Consider the following 25,643-nt stretch of genomic DNA (forward strand, 5'->3'; position numbering starts at 1 on the left):
GACACCCAGCTAAAACACTTCCAAATTCCTGACCCATAGAAACTCTGAAAATATTCACATTCGTTGTTGTTTTAAGTTGCTAAGTTTTGAAGTAATTTGTACACAGGAATATTTAACAAGTAGCAGCACTCAGTAAATATTTTTGTGAAACAAATGAATGAATAAATGAGTGAGTGAATTAGATTAAGAGCAGCATAAAACATGGCTTCACACTATCTGCTTTAACCTGTCAGGATGCATGTGCCACAGGCCTCTCCTTCCTCCTATAAGTTTTAGCTGAAGCTTATTACCCTGGAGCAGAGTTTATCACCCCAGCACACCTGACACTATTGTCATTGGAAGCCAGATAACATTTTGTTTCCGGGCAGTCCTGTTCATTGCTGTAGGATATTTAGCAGAATCCCTGATCTCTACCCGCTATGCCTATAGCAACTCCTCCCTCTGATGCAAATGTCACAACTGAAAATGCCTTCAGACCTTGCCAAATGTGCCCTGGGGAGCAAAATCACCCCACTTAAGAACCACTGCTCTAAAGTTGTCATTGAAGAACACTTAGAAGTATATACAATACTAGTTGGGTTTAGAGCTGGTACACAATTTTATGTTTTTAAAATATGATTTACAAATCAATGTATACCGTATTCTTTCAAAAAACAATAAGTACTTAGTTAAACAAAGTACATATCAACATAAAACTATCATTTCTTATAAATAAATGACTCAAATAATACATATTGCTGCTAGGTGTGAAAAAAAAAACACCATGACCAACTCAAGTTCAACCTGGATTTAAACAAAATATTGAGAAGATGATTTCTCCCATGAATCTCCCTTTCAAAGAGGCATAGAAATTAACTCTTACAGAAGATCAGTCCAAGAGACAAGTCTTCCTAGAATATGCCTTTGTATTTCCTTAAAGCTTTCTCCAGAGAGCTATGTGACTTGCTTGCTCATTTTGTTCAGGTATCTGCTTAAACATCTCATCAGAAAAGCCTTCCCAAACCAGCCTTTAAAAATAATACCCTCCCTGATCTGGCACTCCTTGTTTTGGATAGCACTTATCACCGTCAGATATACTATGTATTCTGTTTTTCCTTGTTGTCTGCCTCTGCGCCACTAAAATGTCAGTTCCCAAGGGCAGGGATTTTGCATTGTTCTCTGCTGGATCCTTGTACCTGCGAGTGGTGCCTCGCACTAGGCAGGTGCTCAGTTAGCATTTGTTGACTAAGCAAACAAATGGAAGTGTAGGGTGGTGGGCAAGAAGGGGTCAAATGCCTGACAAAGGTGTGGGGGGTGGAGGGACTTTTCACTGCATTTTGTATTGCACCTTTTGAGTTTTGAATCCTGTGAAAATAAAACAACTAAAAAGTAAAAGAAAACTCAGTCAGTTCTCTCCTTTTACTAAATGGGAAAAATAATGCCTGCTCTGTCACCTCAACATTTAATTCATGTCATACTCAAAAGGCTTTTTTCACCATGCTGTATTTACCCTTATTGTACAACTGGCTTGTGTCATTGTTATTGTTTGTGCAACATAAAATGACAGATTGTTTTGGAACCTCATTCCTCATTTTGAGAGCCTCCTGGCCTCTCTTAAGTCGTGCTTCGGTGTTTCTTTAGTTTTTCAAATATTTTCAGCCATATATAAGCCAAAAAAAAACCCAAACAAACCGTAATGCTATCATCACTATGTGCCACCTATAACTACGAACAATTATTTCAAAGATATTGTATCCACTTAACTTGTTTCTACTTTCTGAGAAAGGTGAAGTGTACATTCAAATTTTGTAAATCCGAGTTTAAATGCATCCTGAAGACATTCTAAGATAATCTTGTGGTGAATATTTTTATTTAAAAAAAAAATGAAAAAGAATCCTGCCAAGCAAGTAACTGTCCCTCAGATACTGTGATTTAGAATGAGAAATACATATTTGGTCTCCATCCTGTTTCTGGAATTTCCTAGATGATGAGAGTGACCGAAGAGTCTTTTGTTATGCTAATAAGGGGACTTTTAGAAAGCACCTAAGGGTGGGGGCTGTTGCCAGGAGAACCCGCAAAGTAATTAGAAAGTTGAACTTTTAGTACACTCCCCCCCCACACACACACACCTCTGAGGAGTGGAGAGGAGTTGGAGGTTGAATATAGTGCTAATAACCAATTATTTAATCCATCATGCCTTTGTAATGAAGCCTCCATAAAAACCCAAAAGGGCAGGGTTCAGAGAGCTTCTGAATTGCCGAACACGTGGGGATTTGAGGAGAGCGGCACATCTGGCGAGCGCATGGAAGCTCGGCACCTTTTCACTGTTCCTCGCCCTAAGCATCTTATCCCTCTGGCTGTTCCTGACTTATATTCTTTTATAATAAACTGGTAATCTAGTAAGTAAAATGTTTCTCATTCTATAGCCAGAAGCACAGATGAGGACCTGGGCTTGTAACTAGAGTGTGAAGTGTGCACTGGAGGGGAGAGGGGACCGTCTTGCAGGACTGAACCCTTAACCTGCAGAGTCTGATCCTGTCTCTGGGAGGATAGCATCAGAATTAAGTTCAATTGCAGGACACCCAGTTGGTGTCAGAGCACTGAGTGGAGGAAAAAAACCCCGCACGCATCGTAATTGGGTGTGGAATTGTAATTCCTTATTCTATCCTGACCTATTCTTACCCTGTCCAAGCTGCACATAAGCATCACATCTGGCTTCTTGAGTGACTTCATTAAAAGTACAAAGAGCAGGGCAAAATCGCAAAGGTCCGAAAATACATCTGCCCACTCACTGCATTTGAACTCTCTCAGGTAGGATACATGCGACGGTGGAGAGGGGGAACAAAAATAGATGAATAAAGGAGTGAGTGAAAGAACAGACAGTGGGACTGCTTTGCGGCAAAGCAAAAGCAGAATTTCACTTCACAACTCACTCCATCTTTTTGGAACTCAGTGCAAGGGAGCAAAATGATATAGAAAAATATGCATAAAATAATCACTTTAGGCAACTTTGGGTAGCCTGATTGCTTTTTGTAATGTCATAAAAGTGCAGCAGATTAACTTGACATTCAAATTTCAGAGATACGACAGCTTATCCTGTAGGAAAAATAACCACGGGAGGTGAGGAGGCAAGCTGGATATGTTCAAGGTTTACCAAAGTTGCCCAAACCAAGAACTAAGGGGCAGTTCTTAGAGGTTCAAGGTCAATCCTTATCTTTCCACCCACTTTTACAAACAAGAAATGACCATCAGCATTGTCATTTTGAAATTCAAAGGACAGACTCTTTAAGGAATCGACATGCCTACAGCACCTGTGATGATTATATTTACTGCAAGGATATTGGGTAGCATAGGACATGTTGCCTCTTCAGGCAACAACAGGGCCTCTAGGTCCCACTGCTCTTTTGATGGCTCAGTGTGGCAGGAGAGAAGGAGAATAAATAGCTCATTGTCCTTTGGGATACAGCCTGAGCACATGCTCCTGTACATTTACTGTTTGAGTCTTCCAAAATGAATGTATTGAGTTGGTTTGTCCCCATTCAAAATGGGACAGTTTCACATCAAGCCGCTCTAGCCTGTGTATGGCTGCCCCGGGCTATGGATCAATCCCCTGGCTGGCCCTATCGGTTGCAGTTAAGGATCATGATTGGTCATTCAACATCGAGGACACAAGCCATGGCAACTTATGCAGAAAATAATTAGGCTACTTTCAGTAAAAATCAGCTGTGGGTTTGGTGGGAAGAGGTTATATTCCGACCAAACAATGTACATTAATGGCAATGCTAGCCTACTTGTCAGGATTATCTTTAACCTCTTTTCTGTATATCTGACCAATCACTAAGACTTATTAATACTTCTCTAAAATGTCTGTCAGATTCTTCCATTCCTCACCCTCAGGGCAGACAGACGTGTGTTGCTCAGAGCCCTCTTCAAAAAATGACCAGCTGTAAGGGAGTGTGATTGTCCAACAGCCTCCAGCTGTCAGCTCCTTCATGATCTGCCTCAGCTTTTCAAGTCAAGGTCACACCCTTCTTGGGGGGTCCCCAGCCAATGACCGAATGAGATGGTGGTGCAAAGGCCTAGACATTCCCTTTCAATGTAAGACTCCTCCAAAAGGGAACCTCTGTGACAAACCGCTCCTGGAGCTGGCCGACTTTGTCAAGCCTGATCACCTTCTGACTGCTCTGCCAGCCCAATTCTGCTTCTTCCTCTTTTCTTTGATAGCTCTTACCTCCCAATAACCTTTGTACTCCCAACTCTTCCTCAGCACCTACTTCCTGGAGAACCTGCAATGGTGGGTCTCTTCCCTGAACCCCGAGGGTATGTCAGGTTCCACTGCTAGACAATTCCACTGCCAGATGGTTGTGCAGTTTGGAAAACTCTCCCAGATCCTGCACTCATCCCAGTGGAAAACACCATTGAATTTTTACCTAGAGAGATGTAAAGGAAAACACAAATGACATGCTCAAAACTTCAATAGCCAGCCATCATGTGAAAAAAAAATGAAAAATGGGTACAAATCACAAGATTTTGGTTTAATATTGGAATTTCTTTTTTCTTTTCTTTCTTCTGTTTCTTTTCTTTTCTTTTTAATCAATTAGAAATATTCAACAATAGAATCAGTTGCTGTCTGAGTTAGAAAGCTTCTGTCACTGGACTGTTCAAAAAGGTAGATTTATTGAACGAGCAATTGGACCACATGAATTCTAAAGTCCAAATTCTATGATTATAATGAGATTACAACAGTTGCTGCAGGTAATCCAAAGAAGAAAACTGCCTTTGACTGTAATAAATTTTTTATTTAAATTTATTCTGTGTAAGTAAAATTGTTTACAATACTATCGATTCAATACCAAAGCTGTGTATTCTCCCAATATGCCAAGTCCTACAGGCAGACTTACAAATTAGAACTTAGCTACCCCCACCCTCATAAACACATAACTTGGGAACAGGAAGTGGGGCTGGGGGTGGCTCTTGTTCCAGGAATTCCCTCCTTGTACTACAGGTGTGGAACCCTTTGATGTTGGGGTCATGGAATAAGAATTATCTATTTCCTTGAGCTTTTATCCAGGTAGAAGCCAGATTAAAATGGAAAAGGGGAACCACTATAAGGTTGCGTGACAGTGTATTTTAATTTTTGAAAGAGAAATCAAAATTGTAGTTTAAAAATTAAAATTTAAAAGAGTTTAAAGGTAAAAAAAGAAAAAAGAAAAAATTACAAGGATAATACTTAAACTCATTCTTTTCTTTTTAATATGTTAATTAAAAATCAGAGTTATATTAACAAATGCCAATATTCATTCTCTACACTGATCCGTGGGGATTTTTTGACACTTTTTAATTGAATGGAATAACCAATTGGAACAAGTCAGCTTCTGTATCATAGAAAGGGAGAAAACCTAGATATGCCAAACAGATCACGTATTGTTCAAGTTTGTGTAACAATTCCAATAATTGAGCTCAATAATATCTACAATGATACCTGCAGATGTAGTTGAGGGTAGGTTTAAGGCAAAGTGAGTTTTAGATTAGATAAAGCTTAGAATGCAAATAAAAATAAAAGTGGGAGGCAGGAGACTGTAGTTGTTAAGATACCAGTGTCAGAATCTGGCTTTGATTAGAATTCAAGCTCTGCGTCTCACTAACTGAATAATCTTGAGTAAGTTACTTCACTTTTGTGTGTCTCTGTTTTCTGTAAAATAAAAATAAGGAAACCTATCTATATAAGTTTTATGAGAATTCATAAGTAAAGTACTTAGCACACAGCTTGGAACATAGTAAGTGTCCAGTTAGTGAAAATGATTTATAACAAAATGTAACCTTAAAATAAAAACCTTATCACGATGATCATTTCTAATCTTTATGTGGTTAACTTAAGTTGTAAACTAGGAAGACTAAAATAATAGAATAATTATTACTTATTGAATCTTTACTATGAGCCACGCATAGTGCCAGACACTTTATATATCATTACTTTTCACATTATATCTGGTATTATCATCTCTATTTTATAGATGAAAAAATAAGATCAGAAGGTCAGAGAGGTTACAAGTGCCTGTATAACCGGATTTCTATTCACTATGCCATACAGCCTCTAAGAGTTATGATACAATCAAATTAATCTGGAAATAAATTCAATATATTTTAAGCAATGTAAACAATTGCTGACTTTCATTTCATTCCTGTCAGATGTCATGGAACTTTCATTAGAATATTTCCAATGATAAGCTTAGTCTCTTTGAGGCAGCACATTTCACTGCCAAATAGCTTTGATGCCTACAGAATTCTCCTTTATTTTAGTGAAATGTTGGTTAATGGTTGATTTATGGTGGTGAAAGTAGAGAAATTGCCTTCCGTTTTAGTATCTTCACATTTTTCATAATGTGATTAACTTGTACTCTTGAGTTGGCATCATAAATCTTAGAGAGCCTGATGGAATTTTGTCTTGAATCTACTACTGGCCTTCAGTCTGCTGGATTGAAACAAAAAGCAAGACGAAGGATTCCACTCTCGTCCACCCTTTTCTAATGCCACTGCACTTCTGGATTTGTAGCACATACTGCCATTCCTAGAAGAGGCATGCCACAAGACATGTCGCTTATAACACAGAGAGGCTTTTTAAAGTTGGAAGAAGGATTGACTACCGTTACGAGGGGTCAAAAGAGTTACTAAGAAGAGTTATTCACTAAAATGATAACATGCTGGCTCGAAGTTAAGTCCTTCACATTCCGTTAGCAATATAACCACCAAAATGTCATGTTCGCTTTAATTCACCAAAGGATGAGCAATAAGCACTATATTGTTTTAGTTATTCTCTTGCATATCCTTCTTTAAACAACTTAGTACTGTACATGGAAATCCAAATATATACACCAAATAAATTGAGAAAGTTGTTCTCATTTTTTTTAATGAGGAGTGACTTTTGTTTTCTTAAAGACCTAAGATCCTTTGAAGCTGAGAAGAACCACTTCAGGATTTCTTCGAAGGTAAGCTTCCTCAAAATACTTATTGGGTGTTTTTTAAACACACAACTGGTAAGACAAAAAAAATTGAAAATTAGAAAAAGAATAGAAGATATGCAAATGCAAGTAAGCACACGAAAAAGTGTTCAACATCACTAGTCATTAGAGAAATACATTTCAAAACCACGATGAGATAGCAGAAACACCCACTAGAGTGACCATAATCAGAGAATGACAGTATTAACTGTTGACAAGGATATAGAACAACTGGAACTCTCGTACCTTGCTTGTGGGAATGCAAAATACTACAGCCACTTTAGAAGATAGTTTGGCAGTCTCTAATAAAATTAAACATATACTTAGCTATACAATCCCTCAGCCCCACTCTTAGATATTTACCCAAGAGAAACAAAAGCATATGTGTACACAAAAACTGTTATGTGAGTGTTTACAGCAGCTTTATTTGTAACAGCCAAAGGCAAAACCAACCAAATGTCCAACAACGAGTAAGTGAGTAAAGACATTGTGGTATATTCATATAATGGAATACTATTCAGTAATAAAAAGGAGTGAACTAAATAAACCCACACAAGTACGTCCAACTGAGTTTTGGCAAAGGTGCAAAAGCAATTAAGTGAAGGAAGGATCATTTTTCCAAAAAAAAAATGGTGCTAGATTGGACATTCACAGGCAATTTAAAAAAAAAAGAAAGAAAGAAACTCGACCTGGAATCATAGAATCCATGACAAGTATATGAAATAGGTAACAATTTTAGGACTATTTTTGCTACTGTTGGTCAGGTTAGGTTAGCATGCAAATGACAGAAACACCAAATTAATAGGGGCTTAATTATATAAAGTTCTACTCATTAACCACAACAAGGCAGTTGAAAGCCAGCACAGCAATTCCCAGAAGTCGTGAGAGCCCCAGGCTTCTTCTGCTTTGCTGCTCCATTTTCCTTGGTATTCCACTTCATTCTAGGTTGGCTTTCCAAGCCCTCACTATGTCCACACTCTGGCCAGCAGGAAAGGGAAGGGACAAAGCAGTGGTCATCCTTTCCCTTTATGGACACTTCCTAGAAGTCTCACATGAAACATCTTACATCTCTTGGCCATCACTTATTTACAAGGCCCACCTAGCTGGGTGGGCAGTGAGAAATGTGGTGTTTATTCCAGGTACCATTGTGCCCAGTTGAATATCAGAAATTCTATTAATATTACTAAGAAGAAAGAAAGAAGTTTGATTGGAGAAAATTTGCAGATTCTTCCACAGGCCTCATTTACATTTTCTTCTTCAAAGTTTCTCAAGCCTCTACCTTCTTGAAAAGTCTAAAGAAAACAGAAAACACCCAGCACTCATTCGATCATTTATCATTAGTCAAATGCTTTCTTTTTTGAAGAAACTGTGCTAGATGATACATTATTAGGATAAAGACACACCGTTAAGGGGGGAAAAAAACCCTCATTATTAGTGGCAATTATAAAATCTTTATTATCGATCTGTAGTTTTTTAAGTATACCTATTCTTTAAAAAAAAATAGTTCTATAAAAATGATCTAAGTAAGAAGAGATTAAATTTCGGCTTTTAAAAAAATATTAGGTTTTGTTGTTATATACAGTATAATCTTTTATTTGGTTATTTTTCAGAAATAGACTTGAAGGTGATATTTGAATTTTGATAGTTCTTTCGAAGTTTGTCTTGAGTCTGTCCCCTGAATAAATCTTCAAAAATGACAATGTCTCATTTATTTTCAGTATTTGTACAAAATTGGATTATCTAGGTCTTGTTTCTCTTCTCCGTTTACTCCCTATCTCATTTCATCACTCACCGAATCTATATTAGCGTCCTTTGCAGAGATTAAACCTAAAGAAAATATACTCAGTTTTTCTTAATAAAGAAATACTTGCTAGTATTTCTGGGTTTAAATAAATGCCGAGAATGTGTTTATCAATGAATTTCACTTATTCATGTTATTATTTATATGTAGCAGTATTAATCTCCAAAATGCTATTTTCTTCTTTTTAAAAATCCATGTGTTTATTTATTGTTCTTCCATCAGCCATCTTTACCAATTACCTACAAAGAAGTGGATAATATATTTGTGTTTTCCACCAAAATGTGACTCTATTATGGTCCAGAAATGTCTTTTTTGCTTCTATCTTTTCACTCTCAGCGCCTATCACGTCTGGTATATAAGTAGCTATTCAATAGACATCTGTTCAAGAATGAATGAAAAAATAAATGTGGTTTTTCCAGAACTCAGATCCAGTGATGATGTCTTGTTTTCCTAAAGACAATAAAAATAATACATGGTGATGATGAATGTTGCGCTGACATTCCTGAATCTTGGTCTTTTTATCATTTATTTGCCCTTCTAGAAAGGTCTTGAGATGTTTCGGCAAAGGAGAACAGTAGGATATAATAACCAAGCCTTGTCATAGAACACACTCTCCATTCTATGTCTCTGCAGCAGACGTTAGGTGCTTTCCCTGCACTTAGTATTCCTTTCATTCCTGGTCAAGTACCACACCTACTTCTCTCAGACCTCTGACTCTCACACACTCTCATAAAACAATCAAGCCTTCTTTGTCAACAGCTCAGGGGGAACTGTTCTTTCTGAAGCTTGACCTTTGTATTGTTTCTAATCCTTACACTAGTATCTACAGATGCTGCCTAGCTGATGTATTCTAACTTATTTATACTGTTCACATGCAGAAGCTATTGCTAGCTGAACTGGTGTGATAGGAAAGTCACAAAAAGAAGGTGACCTCATCTTATGAATTGCTTAGAAAGATCTTTTGACAAATGGTAGTTCAGAGAAACAGTTCAACGCCTGTGTCCTTTCCTTCTATTGGTCACTTACCAATTGAAAATGTGCCTACAGTTGTTATTTATTCATTTTTTAATTGTCCAAGCTTGAAGTTTGACTATACTAGCCTGACTGAAAAATCAATGTTTAACAAAGAAGTGAGGCATTAACTGTATGAAAGTTAATCATGTCAAAACCCGTATCTGACTTACCCAGAATAACCATCTTGTGTCCTACAAAGTGGGTTTGGTTTAAATTTCCTATCGAGTTGCTGAAATACTGAAATATATCAGAGACTCCTGAGGATTTTTTGGCTAAGGAAATGTGAACGCCTCCTAAAAATAATTTCAAGTGCAGGGCAATCGCCCCTGAGGAAGAACCAGGGAAACCAAAATACAGAAATCCTGCTCTTAGACTTAGGAAAAATTTCATATCAAATCCCAGGAAAACCGTCAGAGATTCACATTACCCTTGATTCCTTTTCCAGATGCCTGTTTTGCTAGAGGGGGGAGTATATTTTTTAAATGTCTTCTGATAGAATATGTATTCTTATTATATTTAAAACCATTAATGAATTCTAAATGTTCCTTCTGCTTATTCTTGGGTACTCAGAACTGAACACAAGCCAGAAAGGGACGAATTCTTCTTCTGACCTTTCCACTCCATGACTGCCATTGATCACTTTTGAATTATAAATGATGTACTTTTGAAACTGCGAGCACGCAGCTGCCTTTACCTGCCTCAAGCCATTGTCACCGGTGGACAAACTCCACTGGATGAGCAAACATGGTAGTACCTGCACTTGACTCATTCTTTGTATATGAATACCTCTCATATAAAATGATTCCCGAATTCAGACAAAATTTCCGGTATTATAAACCAGCACCTCCATTTCTGTGCCACTAATCTCAATGGTAACTTCTGGTGACCTTCAACAAATACATAGCCAGTTATTTCTCCAGAAAAATAGGTTTATTTGGAAACAACAAAGAATTGCAATTTGGAACATATGGTCTAATGGTGAACCTTGAGCAAGTCTGAGAAACAAAGATGAGGAACAACTTCATTATGGAGACTTAGAAGGGGCTATTGTAAACAAAGAGTCCATAGGAAGAAACTAAAAGTGTGACTTTTCACTGGCTCTGTTATGGCTGTCTCCCATTGGCTGAACTGGCACTGGGCAAGAAGCAATTTTTTCTTCCTCTTACTGAGGTAAAGTAGTATTACTTCCTGTGGAAGATGCAAGGTACATCTCTTCCTGTTGGGGTCAGTACTGTGCATTGAGTGATAGGAGTGGGATAGTTCTCTCTTCTAGCCTTCCCACACCATTTTTAATGAGGTTTCTCTTTGTTATTTTTCCATACTTTCAGAAGCTATTCTAATGCTTAATACCAAATTAAAGATTTTACCTTTGCTTACAAAATGTAAAAATATAATACATTAAAAAGTATGATTGATCAAGAAAATGAAAAGACAAGCCACAGACTGGGAGACAATATTTGCAAAAGACATATCTTACAAAAGACTGTTATTCAAAAATATACAAATAACTCTTAAAACTCAACAATGAGAAAACAAACAACCAGATGAAAGAGTGGCCAAAGACCTTCACAGACACCAAAGAAGATATGGCAAACAAGCATATGAAAAGATGCTCCACATCATATGTCATCAGGGAAATATAAATTCAAATAACAATGAGATACCACTACCCATCTATTAGAATGGCCAAAATCCAGAACACTCACATCACCAAACACTGATGAGAATGTGGAGCAACAGGAACTCTCATCCATTGCTGGTTGGAATACCAAATGGAAGACAGTTTGGTGGTTTCTTACAAAACTAAACGTACCCTTCCCATACTATACAGCAATGCTCTCCTTAGTACTAACCTAAAAAAAGTTGAAAACTTATATCCACACAAAAACTTGCACATGGATGTTTATAGCAGCATTCATAATTGCCAAAACCGGAAGCAACCAAGATGCCTTTCAGTAGATAAATAGATAAACAGTGATACAGTCAGACTATGAAATATTATTCAGTGCTAAAAAGAAATGAAAAGCCATGGAGGAAAAATAAATGGAGGAAACTTAAATGTATGTTACTTAGTGAAAGAAACCAATGTGAAAATGCTACATACTGAAAGATTTCAACTATATGACTTTCAGGAAAAGGTAAAATTATGGAGACAATAAAAAGGTCAGTAGTTGCTATGGGTAAAGCAGGAAGAGAGGAATAGTGGAGCAAAAGATTTTTAAGGCAATGAAACTATTTTGTATGATGCTATAATGGTAGATACATGTTATTATACATTTGTCCCAATCCACAGAATGTACAACGCCAAGAGTGAAACCTAATATACTTTGAGCTTTGGGTGATAATAATTCGTGAATGTATTTTTAACAAAATATACCACTCAATTTTAACAAATCAATTTTATCAGTTTTAACATATATACCACTCTGGTGGTAGATGTTGAAAGTAGGGGGGCTATGCATGAGTGGGAGCAGGGGGAGATATGGGAATCTCTGTATCTTCCTCTCACCTTCGCTGTGAACCTAAAACTACTCTAAAAATAAATTCTACTAAAATATATATTATATTTATAACTTACATTTATAATTTTATAAATATTATATAAATTATATTTATAGTTTTAATATATTATTAAAGATATAATATATAATTGATTGGAGACTTAAAGGTTAAGATGTTAACATTCTTGCTATAACCTCTCCCAACTTCCCTTAAAATTTCATGGAAAAATTTTTGAAAAATAAGAGTCGAGTCAACCACTCACAAGAGGAATTTCCACGGACTACAGTGCAGAGGATGCTAAACTAAGAAGTTTTATTATGAATATTTAATCCTCTGAAAAAGAAGAGCAGAGTTGGTAGGAAGAAGTCAAGCCTTCAAACTATTATTTAATGAAAAGCTACAAATTCCAAAAAGTACAACAGGAGTACGGAGAGCCAGGAGGCGGGGGGTGGGGGGGGCGCTGGTTATAAAATGTTATGGATAGACCCTTGTGATAAGGAGCTGCAGATAAAGCTGCAGGTGAAAGCATGCTGACAGTCAACTGTATTCAAGTTTCTAGTTTTTCCATTTATCACAGTTGATTAAATAACTACAGATAGCCTCTGATCTTGTCATCGTGGCTGCTCAACAGGTGATAAATGTAAATGTCTGCTGGATTCCAGAATTTGGGCAAGGGAGCATGTACTTGCATGCTCCTACAACTTTGCCCTCTCAGTTTTCAAGAGGATGGTAGAGAAGGAGAGGAAATGTCATCTGTTGGTTGGCCAACTCTAAGATTAGAAGGAACTTTCCTCATTGATGTGTAATAGGAAAATAATTACCACTATAATGTAAGACTATCGAAAATTCTATAGTACAAGGAAACAACACTAACTGAAGACTCCAAGGAAGAACATATAACTGAAGACAATTTACTATAGGAAAAGAAAACTTTAGAAAGTGTGTTTGCAGGACTGCAAAATGGTACAGCCACTATGGAAAACAGTATGGAGGTTCCTCAAAAAACTAAGAATTGGCCTACCATATGATCCAGCAATTCCTCTATTGGATATTTACCGCAAAGACTTGAAAACCCATATCCAAAAAGATATTTGCACACCGATGTTCATAGCAGCATTATTCACGGTGGCCAGGACATGGAAGCAACCGAAATATCCTATGATAGATGATTGTCTAAAGAAGTTGTGGTACACATATACAATGGAATATTACTCAGCCATACAAAGAGATGAAATACTGCCATTTGCAACAACATGGATGGACCTTGAAATAATCATACTAAGCAAAATAAGCCAGACAGAGAAGGTTGAAAATCACATGATATCACTTATATGCGGAATATAAACCTAAAAACAACAAATGAACAGGACAAACAAACAGAGACTCACGGACATGGACAATGGACTAGTGGTTACCATAGGGGAGGCGGGAGAGGGGTGAAGGACAAATAAACAAATAAAATATTAAAAAATAAATAAATAAAAATATAAGCTTGGGGGAAAAAAAAAGTGTGTTTGCGTCCTTAGTAGGATTTTAGGAGGTATGGTGTCTATTAGTGGCTTGTAAGTTAAGAATGTAAAGAAACTAAAAATTTCACTGTGGAATTAAAAATGCCGTTAAAGTCAAGAAAGCAAAATTGACTCGTTGATAATCAAATAGGTAATTTATCGAATGAATATGACTTTTTTCAGGGAACCTCTCCATGGACAGTTAGTGCTCATAGCTCAGATTTCCCAAAACACAATTCGCTTACCTGTATTAGCTTTTACTTCACTGTGCTGCACTGTAATTGTATTTGGTGTCTGTCTCTGTTCCTAGACTGTGGGCTCCTCCAGGGAAGGACTATGATCTATGAATTTTTATTCCAACAAGCAGCATAAGTTTACCAGTGGTCCCTCATTAAGTGCTTGATAAATGTAAGAAATGAGAGTTAACATTTGTTTTGGTTTTCCTGTTGGTTTACATTTTTGTTTTTTTAATCAGCATGCAAAACACCTAGTCTGTGACCAAAGTATCATAGAACATAGGCAAAAGTCTGGGATGTGGGGACAGAGTTAAAAAGTATGGACCAAAAATACATATATTTTTTTAAAAACAGGCTAAAGTAGTAGACAAAGGAATAAAAATGGCATCAAGTAAATAGTAAAATTTAAAAGTAACTTTAAATTTTAAATGAGGAAACAATTAATTTCCTGAGGTCATTTTAGAAGTCAAAAGATTAGTTGAGAATACTTAAATTGCCTTTTAGCATAAGATCAGGTTCCCGTTTCTTACTCTCTCACTTCATTTCTTTTTCCTCCTCCATCTTTTTTCTTTCCCATTTTTATCTTTAGAAAACAAAACAAAGAAACTTTTTCCATGTGTTAGATTTGCCAATGACATCTATGGACATTACGGTGCTAGGTGTCATAACAGATAAACCCTAAATCTCGTGGCATAAAAATGGAAGTTATACCTCAATAAAGTCTAACATAATAGGGGTAGGCTTTTATATGCTTTGGGGGGCGCACGCTCCTTTCATTTTATGGTCTCATTCTCCTCTCAAGCATTGGAATGCTCTCCATTCAGTTGGCAGATAGAGGTCCATTCAGGGACCACATAGAGGTTCAAACAGGGAGATTTTTACGGGCCAGGGCCACAAGTGGAGCACATTACTCTGTTCTTATCTGAGTAGTTAGCACTCAGTTGTATGACCACACCTAATTGCAAGAGACCTGACAATGGAGTCCAGCTGTGGCTCTGACAGAGAAAAATGGGTTTGATGAATAACTAGCTTGCCTCTGCCACAAACTCCATGTTATACCAACAATAGATTATTCTTTAGAGCGCTATGTCTAGCCCTCTCCTTACTTTCTCACTTAATCCTTGCAATGATCTGATGGAGTTGGGTTTTAGTACAGTATGTCCAATTTAGTAACCTAAGGGCACGTACCTCTGAATGACAAACCAAGATTTGTACCGCATTCTGACTTCAAAAGCCCACTGCACTGTGCTGCATTTCTTTAATTAAATCATAATGTTGAAGTGAGACTATAACCTGAATTGTGATTAAACATAAAAGATTGTATAACTGCCACATGATCAGTAGAGTCCATCCTTTGAGATGTTTTTCCAATTGGAATGCTGGACTTATGCCAATTCACCTGATCTCTTTCCCATTTTAATGTATAGCATAGATCTAAAGTCATCTTTGTAGTCTCTGGTACAGGAAATAGAGCAATATGAACTGTCTCATCACTTGCATCTCTCACTAGTGCTAACAGACTAAGACAAATTTGTATTTCCAGAATGAACATCTTCATACCTCATACTTTTAAAGGACATTTTAAAGAGTTTCATTTTACCTTCACAACCCTTTGAAACATAGAGACCTCAACATATCCATTTATAAGTGAATAATAGCTGTTACTTTTGTGCAAAGAATGATGCTAAGCATTATATATATTAATATATAGATACGACTGTATATTATATATTACTTCATTTAATAGTCAATACCACAAAATGAGTTGTGTTTTTACTATCAGTATTTTATTGATGTGAAAATCAAGGCACAGAAGTTTAAGCAAATTGACTGAGGTACCAGAGATGTGTAGTGAAAAAAATAAAACAGGCCAGGCTACTAGTGAAAGTGTCCTGTAATCTTCCTAGAGTTCAAGTTCGTAGGTTCTATTTATTCTTTTTTTTTTTTTTTGCCATTATTCTTATCATATATTATTCCTATTCCTCAAAATAATTATCACTTGGGGATCTCATAACATTTTCTATTTTTGTTTCCTGGCAACCTCATTCACTACACCTTTATTCCATGAACATGTTGATTTGAGTATATAAAACCCAACAGCTCCTATAATTTCATTAAAAAATGCCTTGCTATTTAAGCGTGAAAGAAAAACCTAATTTAGCTGTTTCTTAAAGTAATTCCACTACCTATGGAGAGAAATCCCCTCTTCTAAACAAAAGGCATATTATTCTATCTACATATTTGAGATGTTAAAGAAACATCAATTTTTATTTTAAGCAAGATTTAATATCTTCTGTCAAATTTCTGATGCCTAGCACAATACTGGAGACAACTTTTTAAAGAAAGCTTTTAAAATATTAGTCACTTTAAGTGAGTCACTCCCTAAAAGAAATTACTTGGGAGTCAAGGAAAGGTGACTTTACTATCTCAGAAATTAAACCCTGAGCAATTTGTTCATCCGTTCAGCCTAATAGGAATCTGTGATGTGGAAACTTGCAGCAAAATAAAATACACTGAAATTGAACTGGTCACTGGGAATGTCCTTCCTGGTTTATGCTTTATTGTCTAAATGCCAGCTGGAACTTCAGGCAAAATGTAATTTGTAGAACAGTCCTGTGGCCCAGACATTGTATCCATCAAACAACACAGACAAGGAGCTGGAAAATTCAGGAATCGTTGTTTGCTGACAAATTCAATCCTCTGCAGAACTTGAGGCTGAACTCTTGTGGGGCTCCTTTGTTAGCTATGCCTAAAGCAGGTTTCTAGTAGGTGTTTAATAAAGATATGTTGGAAAAATCAATGAAGCCAAGGGTAGTAGTTGAGTTCTGAGTTCTCTCGATGACTTTTTCAACTGGTTTTGCAGGTCATCCAAACACTAATCTTTTCTTAGCTCTATTACAGTTACAGGGAGAAGGGGCAGAGACATTTTACACTGTGAATGCATCTCACTTAACTTCCTTAAGTTGACTGGGTGGAGGCCCTACCATTTTAGGCTGGCAGGTTGGTGCGGCCCCTGCAATTTCCGCCCTTCTCTTTCCCCTCTTCCTGCCTCCAGGGATGTGCCCTGCCAGAGACCCTCTCACCGACGGCTGGGTCAGTTGGGGCCCTGGGAACTACCACGTACTTTAAACCTTGCTTCAAGAGAAAAAAACTAATGATTTTTATGTTTTAAATTACTGCAACAAGATATCTTCAAGTGAAAGTTTTATTTGGGCATTAAAATCTAACCTATGAGAAACGAGTCAGTACGTAAGGCCTCCCTGATCACCCCAAACCCTACATCTAAGGCGGCAGTCTTTTCCTCAATGGAGTTGCAGGCTTTCTGAAAACGGCCGCACCTCCTTCCAGGCCTCACTTCTCTCCAGTTCCGCCCGCCCGACCCACCTCACCCCCCACTTCGCGCCCACCCATTGTCCTCTCGCAGCTGTCTCTGTGCGCAGATCCTGAGCTCCCGATTGGAAAACCTTCCCGTCACTCAGCCCACACTCTGGGGCCGGATGCCGCACTCCCTATTCCGAGCCTTAAAAGGTCTAAGGCCGGACCCAGCAGGTAAAGCCGCGGCGGCGGAAGGGGGAGGCCGCTCGCCTAGGTTGGGCCCGCCAAGCTGTGGGGGGAAGTGGGGGGAGCGACGGGCTGCGCGAAGCACGGCACACTGCCCTGCTCTGACCGCGCCCTGCCGGCGCCCCAGCTCCACCCCTCATAATGCCTAACCAGAGCCGTAGTAATCCGGCCCAGGACCTGCGCGGGCAGATTACCCTGCGAGGGAGGACCAGGGGCGGGCCAAGCTCTGAGGGAACTGAGGGAAGGGGAAATGTGAAAGGTCCCGGATGTTGCTGAACCGGAGCCCCTTCGAGAGGGAGTGACTGGCGCAGGCGCAGAAGGACCGCACGAAAAGTTAAGGTGGGGGTGGGCAAAGATTTCTTTCGCGCAGGTTTAGAAGAGTAAGCCAGCGGAGGTTGCACGGGGTCCGAGGGGAAGGCACGGAGTGAGTGGTGAGGAGGAAAAAAGCGTCCTGTCCAGCCTCACTCGGGACAAGAGTAGAAAAGTTCGAAGTTGGGCAGGGTCGGGAGGAGGGTTGGTAGCGGGAGAGGACGCGCGCACCCCCGCTCGCCCTCTAGCGCGGGCGGGCAGGACGCGCGCGCTAGGGAGCGGCGGTTGCGCTGGGCCCCCAGTGCTGTGGGCACCAATCAACGGTTGCCATAGCAGCGTTTGACGTCATCGTGCGTGTGGTGCCCCTGCTGCCGGGGCTGGTGATTGGAGGAAACCCCGTGTCTGCGGAGCGGCTGTAGCCTGTGAGCAGCGAGATCCAGGGACAGAGTCTCAGCCTCGCCGCCGCCGCCGCCGCCCAGAGACTGCTGAGCCCCCGTCCGTCCGCCGCCACCCACTCCGGACACAGGTAAGGGACCCGGCCGCCGCCGCCTCGCCCCACTCTTTCCTGTCTCAGACCAGTGTTCCGAAAGCGCGGGGGCCGTCCCCGCTCCTCATCATTTCAGTCTCGCTCGCCCGGCGGTGGTGGCGCTGGGCTGAGGCGGAGTCTCTTCAGGCGGAGACGGGCGGCGGCTTTTCCGCTGGACTCGGGAGGGCAGCTCGCGGCAGCCTCGGGCTACTTGCTTCCGGATCGACGCCTCGGCCGGGATAAGCGCCCGTTCCCGATTCCCGTCCCCGGGGGTGGAAAGGGCGCCCACACGCGAGATCCCTGGGGACCTGCCCGGTCGCCGGCTCCCAGGGGTGGCCGAGGCACCACTGGTCGCGATCCGTTCCCATCGTCGCCCCTGTGTCCCCAAAGCCCCCTCTTCCTCGTCTTCCCCCATTTCCGCCCAAGATAATGACTCGGCGGCTGCAGGCATTGCAGTGGCGCAGGTGAGGCCGCCCCCTCCTCGCGGCCCTCCCCTCCCCCCGCCCCTCGGCGCAGCCTCCGCGCCCCGCGCTGCGGCGGCACCCAGCCCTCCCCCACCCGGCGGCGGCGGCGGGGCGAGAGGGCTGGGCCTGGCCGCCCGGCCTCGAGCAGAGGCCGTCCCGGAGGCGCCCGCCAGGTAGACCAGGGCGAGGCCGCGCTTCGCGCGCCGGTGAGCCGGCGCCGGGTGGGGCTCGCCGGGATGTAGAGCCGAATTTCCTGGGTTCCGCGGGGCGGGGGGGTGGGGAGGCTAGCCTTTTCTCCTCCCGGTGAATGGGGGACTCCGAGCCCAGGTGGAGGTAGAGGATGGGCAGGACGGTGGGCCGGCGTCTCTCGCTCGCTTTCCAAGGGGGCTAGAACCGGAGGGTCCCTGCGGTCGGTTCTAAGGCGCGCACCCTGTTCTGCGGGGCGGGGAAGCTGGAGCGTAACAGCCGGCGGTGGCCTGGCTCGCCTGGGTGTGGCTCTTGTCCCCCTCCCCCACCTGCTGCAGCTGTCGGGCCCGTTTAGACTAAATGAACACCAGCGGTGTCCGGTGGCGGAGTGGATGCCGGTGAGAGAGTGGGGTGTGTCCGTGGCCCGGCCGGTCGTGGTTCCGCTTCTGCGGGCGGCGCTGGCGTCTCTGCCCCCGGGGCGGGCGGCTCCCCCCGTACCCCGGCTCGGGCGGGGGCGCGCTGCTCCTCCCTCCTGCTCTGATGGGGAGAATTAACACTCGGCAGTAGGTTGGGCTCCTTGACACAGATCCGCCATGACAAAGAGGGAGAGTCGGGGACTTGTGCGGAGGCACAAGCTTGGGCGGAGCCAAGGAGAGGTGGGGGTTGTAGATATCGCGGACCGTAGGATTTGCGCTTTAAAAAGTCACGGTCTGCGGCTTTTCGGTTCGCCCAACTCGACATCTTATGTCGGCTAGGGGTTAAATGGGTGCGGCGAGTCCTCACTGCAATATTGAAGCGAGGCCTTGAGCCCTGGTTATTCTTTGAGAAACCTAATCCGCTCTCCCGTAGTACCCTCAGGGTTGGGAATAGAAATCTTTGTACTGGTTTTAGATAATTTTTCATTAAAAACAGCATTAATCTGATAGTGTTTCCGAGTTCCTAGAGGAACAATTAGTAATTTCGAGAATGGAGGTGGGGATGTGCAATCACAAATTTTAAATAGTTTTCGCCTTGAAACACTCCACCTTACATCTAAGCTAGCTGATTACTTATTCAGATATTTGGGAATCTGCTCTCATTTTTTTTTTTTAAGTGTGGGATTTTCCTGGGAAGATAAAGGGTAAATCGGGGAGTCAATTCTCAATGACAGTGACTCTTCTTACTGTTAACTGGACACTTCAGGCTATTTTTCTTTAAAAAGTAATTTATTCTGTTTCATGTTTTAGTATCTTTCTGTGCTGTTTAACACCTTTCAAAAGGATATCTTTAAGGGAAAGTATAATGGGGGTAAGGTGAAAAGTGTAGGGAGCTTAAAATGAGAGGAAGAATTAGATGGGAAGTTATGGCAAGGGCAGCTTAAGTGATAATATATTCAGTTGATTTTGACTATTAGAAACAGAATGGCATAAGAAACACTGTTCACACTGAAAATATTTGATACGTACATTTTAGTGTCACAAGGTAGTAAGAGTTAAAGTTCCAGGACTCGTGTATAGTCGTATGTGTGCCGTATAACAAGGCACAGATAAATGAGGCCATAGGATCGGTTCAATTACATACTTTGGTGGTGGTTTTATATTCAGAATATCTTAAAACAAGCAATTTGGTTATTTCTCCCAGAAAATTGTCATTCTATGATCAGCTGACAGATGGTGCAGAGATAGTGAATTTGGGATGAGGGGGTAATACCAACCAAAATTTAAACAGTCCTTTAAGGAATATGTATTATGAAAGTAAAAAGACATGAATTACATATTAAACTGACAGGAATCATGATTCTGGAAGTATGTTAGAAATTGCAACGTTCTTTGTAAGCAGCGTTTTCACTAAAGAAAAGCTGCTTAATTTTTTATACTTAGTGATATTGGAAACGAGTTGAAATTTTGGCCCGGTAAGATAAAGGTTGAATTTTAAGGTGGCCTCTTGACCTAACCTGCTTTGACTTTGTGTAAAAAAAGGATCTTCTGAACAAAGATATGGTAATGCAGTTGTAATTTTGTTAAACTGATGTTAATGGCTTTAAATTTACCTTCTGAATATTTCCCTATTTTGGGAGACTGCATTAAATTCCTTGTGTGAAGAATCTTCATAGGTTTGCAGTGTTAATATAGCTTTTTTACAAAAGGTATAATTTTGAGTTTTTTGATGAAAAAAATATCTAAATCCTCCTTTTATTTTTCTACAGAACACCCAGTCATGGATAAAAACGAGCTGGTGCAGAAGGCCAAACTGGCCGAGCAGGCTGAACGATATGATGACATGGCAGCCTGCATGAAGTCTGTAACTGAGCAAGGAGCTGAATTATCCAATGAGGAGAGGAATCTTCTCTCAGTTGCTTATAAAAATGTTGTAGGAGCTCGTAGGTCATCTTGGAGGGTCGTCTCAAGTATTGAGCAAAAGACGGAAGGTGCTGAGAAAAAACAGCAGATGGCTCGAGAATACCGAGAGAAAATTGAAACTGAGCTAAGAGATATCTGCAATGATGTCCTGGTGAGAATCAAATGTTTAGTCTAGCTTCACTATGATACAGGATTTCTATAATGAATATCAGTTATGTTACTTCCAATTTTTTTGGTTTTTCTTTTAAAAATTGAATGCTACAAATTTTGAAGTCTTCGAGTGTCATTACTAAAAGATATTAAAACAATTATAGTTAAGTTTGTATAAAGTAAATGCAGTATTTAATTTCAGTCAGTGTAAAGAGACTAAATAGACTCTGTTTTTTGTATTACTTGAAAAGATTAATAGTATTACAATTTCAGTTACAGTTGGGGTGCATAGTATTTCTCAAGTAATTTTTTTTTATGAAAATGTACATATGTAGATAATAAGTACTTTACATAGCTTATTTTTATGTAAGAGAGAGGTAATAGGAAACTCATTATAGACATAGTAACTGCCTTTCACTAGATTGTGGACTAATGTTAATATAATGAGTCAGCCATGCAGAAAAACTCTGGCTTCACAGTTGCTTTTGCCTCTTCCTGCATTTAAGTGTTGGAAGTCAACTTTGAACACTAAAAACCACAATAAAAGGTTATGAATAACTCAAGCTTGATTTTTCAGTTTCAGTCAAGAAGTATTTTAAGTATTCAGTATCTACTGTGTTGAAGCACTGCTTGTCTAAAAAGCTTTCAAGAATTGAACGTTACCTTTTTGTTAATTTGAGGTTTTTGGGTTTTTTTTTTTTAAACTGATGGCTTTCCGATTCAGGAAAGTAAATCTGAGGATAAATTGGTAGAAGATTTGACCATTTTTCATATAGTAACCTATATCCATTAATACTTTACCTTTTTAATGAACCCCAGGAGTTTTTGGAATAGTATTTAAAATGACTTTACTGAATGGTTACCTTTAATCAGGACTTTAGATTACACATTGGGTTTCGCTATTGTAGGGCTTTGGTGTATAGAGAGTTACAGTATTCCAGTTTCTCTGGACAGGTTACTGAATCTGGGACTCAGTAAGGAAATCCAGGTGTACTACTTAGTATTTGAATCTCGTTCCTGGAAGAATTATTATAATGAATACAGGCTTTTGTTGAAATTGTGATGGTATTATGATTTTTTTACACTAGTCTTTAATTATTAATATAACAGCTTGAGTTCCTAAATTATGAATATTTTTCTCAAATGATATTTTTTTCAGGCTTTTTAAAGAACAGTAATAGTTTTTATGAAAATGGGCTCAGAAAGTCTTCTCATGTGCTGTCTTTGAGTGCTTTTATTTTATTTGAAATCTTAACATTGATGTCATTTATTTCTAAGATGAGAAAGGAATTCCATAATTTATTGAGGCTAAATGACAATGCTTATCTTGTGGTTCGCTTCTTATATTGCAAAGTTAATAAGAATATTTAAAATTTGAAAAGAATCACCTTTTTCTACAATAAAAGGTGGTGTTCCCCTCACCCACGCACCCACCCACCTCGCTCTTACTAATACCTGTGTACATGTTTTGTTCATTCTGGTGTCCGTGTTCCACCCCCCTCCCCCAGTTATTACACCTGATAGATCAAATCATTTTTATTTTGGTTTCAAGGGTTCGTTACAAGTTATAATTACCCTTAAGGCAAAAGTCAATTTTAGGAATAAAGGGGGCGTGGTAACATTTACCCTCTACTAATCAATTTATTTGCAATTCCAGGTAGGTATTTACATGTTTCCACACTGAAAGTATAAAAGCTCTGGTCAGTGTGAGGATTTTCCTAGGAAAAGACTAGCAGATTAACTTTGCTTCCCTTTGGTTTCCTTACCAAGGGAAAAAGGTAGTGCATAGGATCGGTGGATGAGAATGACTAATCTCTCATTAGCTTCTCTTTATTGATAAATTATTAAGAGGGTTTGAATACTGGTCATTACCCATGTTCTTCAGAATAGCACTGGCTTCTTAACCAAGTGTAAGTGAAATTTCCACTCTGAGTTTAGATAAATGAAAGTTTACTTCCTTTGCTATATAAAAAGTTCAGAATTCTAAACAAGCTTTTGCTTCCAGTCTTGGTCTTTTCAAGGGTAAAAAACTCAGTGATCTTTGCCTGGCCCTTGCCTTCTAACATGTAGTAGATATTCAAGTATTTGTTAAGTAAATGAGCAAAACGGCTTCTTTTGGAAAAGAGGATAATAGAACTAGGTCAGCAGCACTGCTAATTTTCCAAGGCCTTTTCTGTTTCAACTTGAGAAAATTCGACATTTACTGATACTGTGGTCCTTTACAAGCAGGCCTCTTGTCCCTGTCATTTTTTCATATCGTATGGTCATGTTGACTGGAAACATATTGCATTAAATTCATTGTCTTCTAGTAAAGTGGAAGAATAAAATGGCATTTTTTGGAATAAATATCTCTGATATTTCTTCCAGAGAAATAGCCTTTGAACTTGATTAATGAAAGTGTACTTTAATCAATTATAGTTTTTATTGCTCATTTTTTCCCTGAACTTTGATTTTTTTTTTTTTTTTTTTCCTAACTTGAGGAAAACAAGCAGGTAATCTTTTTTTGGAATAAACGTTATCAATTGGTGACATCAGTGATGAACCAGACTTCATTGTACATTGAGCACCTGGCTTCCCATAAGAAGCTAATCTTCTAGAGTTCTAAGTTTTTCTTTAGTCTGTTATTAAATGGTTACTACCATTCTGGCTATATGCATTTCTGAAATGTTTAATTTATACCATTTACTAAGAGAAAGAGTAGGGACCATGTTACTTTGTACAAGAGCTATAGTGCATTATTGTGGGAAATGGTCACTGGCATATTCTTCACAACATGGACTTAATTCAGATTCAAAAGAACTTGGGGATCTTTTCTTGTGTTAATCTGAAATTGCATTAGGTCACTTAATGCAGTCTGCCTTTCCTGCCAGATCATAAATCAGAAAACTTTCTAGGTAGTGTGGAAGGTACTTAACACTGGTGATCTTTAATACCTGTTCTGCGTAAACTTGCAAGGAGAAGCCAAAAATCTTGGGTAGTTTTGTCTTGAATGTGATGAAATGTAAAAGAAATACATACTAAAAAACATAATTCAAAGAATTTAGTGGTGTAAAAAGCGCCACGTTTTGAGTCAGACCAACTTTTTACTATTTAGTCTTGGTCTAAGGAAATCACTTAATTCTCTGAGGAAAGAACTGAGCTCAATTAAATGGGAATAATATCCACCCCATAGGATCATTGTGGAGAATGAAAATCTGGTAAAGCTGTTGACTACCTTCTGTGCCCTGTTTACCTCAGCTTTTGAGTTCTGTTTAAAAGCAGTGACAACAGTATAAGTCTGCCTATAATAGTACAGGAGCCCCTTAACTTGAGTGCAAGAATAGGATTTAAAAGATCCAAGAGGCCTTAAACACTGTATTTTGTGTGTGGGGAAGAGGGGAGGGGCAGAGAGTCCATATCAGCCAACACGTTTCCAGTTATATTTAAAAAATTGAAAGCCACTGGTATAAGGCAAAGAATGGCTTCCTCCTTATAGGAGGTGAAGCAGTAAAATTGTAAGTCCTAATATTTGTAACAGTTGACGATAGTAGTTGAGTAATAGTAATAGTCATTCAGTTAACTTGACCGAGTTCTATTTTATGCTTCTCTGTACTTTTATTTGCTCAGGGCAGTTTTAAGATATGGTTGCTGGGCATTGGTTTTTATCTCCAGGCCACAGAATTGCCATTAAGCAGGAGCAAGCTAGGAAACCAGGCAGCTTTTGGGGTCCTTCTTAATCTGAGTATATTCATATCTGTCTTGGACTTTAAAAACTGCCATATAGAGTTGTAAGTTGAAAAATCACTGGGCAGCTCATTTATTGGAGTAATAGCTTCCCGTAAGCATTCTTCAGCGTTATACTCATCACGATAGAGTTTTCACAATAGATATTAAGTATTCTACCTGGTGAGGTATTTTGTACACTTGGGAAGTCTGAGGTATATGAAGCAGAAATGAAAGAAAATAAAGGAGACTGGAAAGTTAAATGTTTGCTTTTGGTGGAAAGGGGAAGAATAACCAATAACTTGATAAAGAGCAACAGGTTACCTATCCTTTTTTCAATATGACAGTAAATAAGAATGGGGCTCTTC

At 39.5% G+C, this 25,643-nt stretch overlaps 1 protein-coding gene across 2 annotated transcripts in view; it reads left to right on the forward strand.

Annotated features, from left to right (window-relative positions):
- The first annotated feature begins 18,258 nt into the window (after positions 1–18,258).
- The window catches only part of YWHAZ (tyrosine 3-monooxygenase/tryptophan 5-monooxygenase activation protein zeta), a 28,153-nt gene continuing 20,768 nt past the window's right edge, over positions 18,259–25,643 (forward strand). Inside the window, exons 1-2 of one of the 2 annotated variants that reach the window (XM_039853867.1) lie at positions 18,259–18,434; positions 21,270–21,574. In XM_039853867.1, the coding sequence (XP_039709801.1) occupies positions 21,281–21,574 (294 nt within the window). In that variant the 5' untranslated portion in view covers positions 18,259–18,434; positions 21,270–21,280. Of the gene's footprint in view, positions 18,435–19,050; positions 19,072–21,269; positions 21,575–25,643 lie in introns of those variants that run through there. The other variant, XM_039853868.1, reaches the window with a different exon arrangement.

This window comes from Pteropus medius, unplaced genomic scaffold (genome assembly GCF_902729225.1).
Source record: "Pteropus medius unplaced genomic scaffold, Ma_sr-lr_union100, whole genome shotgun sequence".
NCBI lineage: Eukaryota > Metazoa > Chordata > Mammalia > Chiroptera > Pteropodidae > Pteropus > Pteropus medius.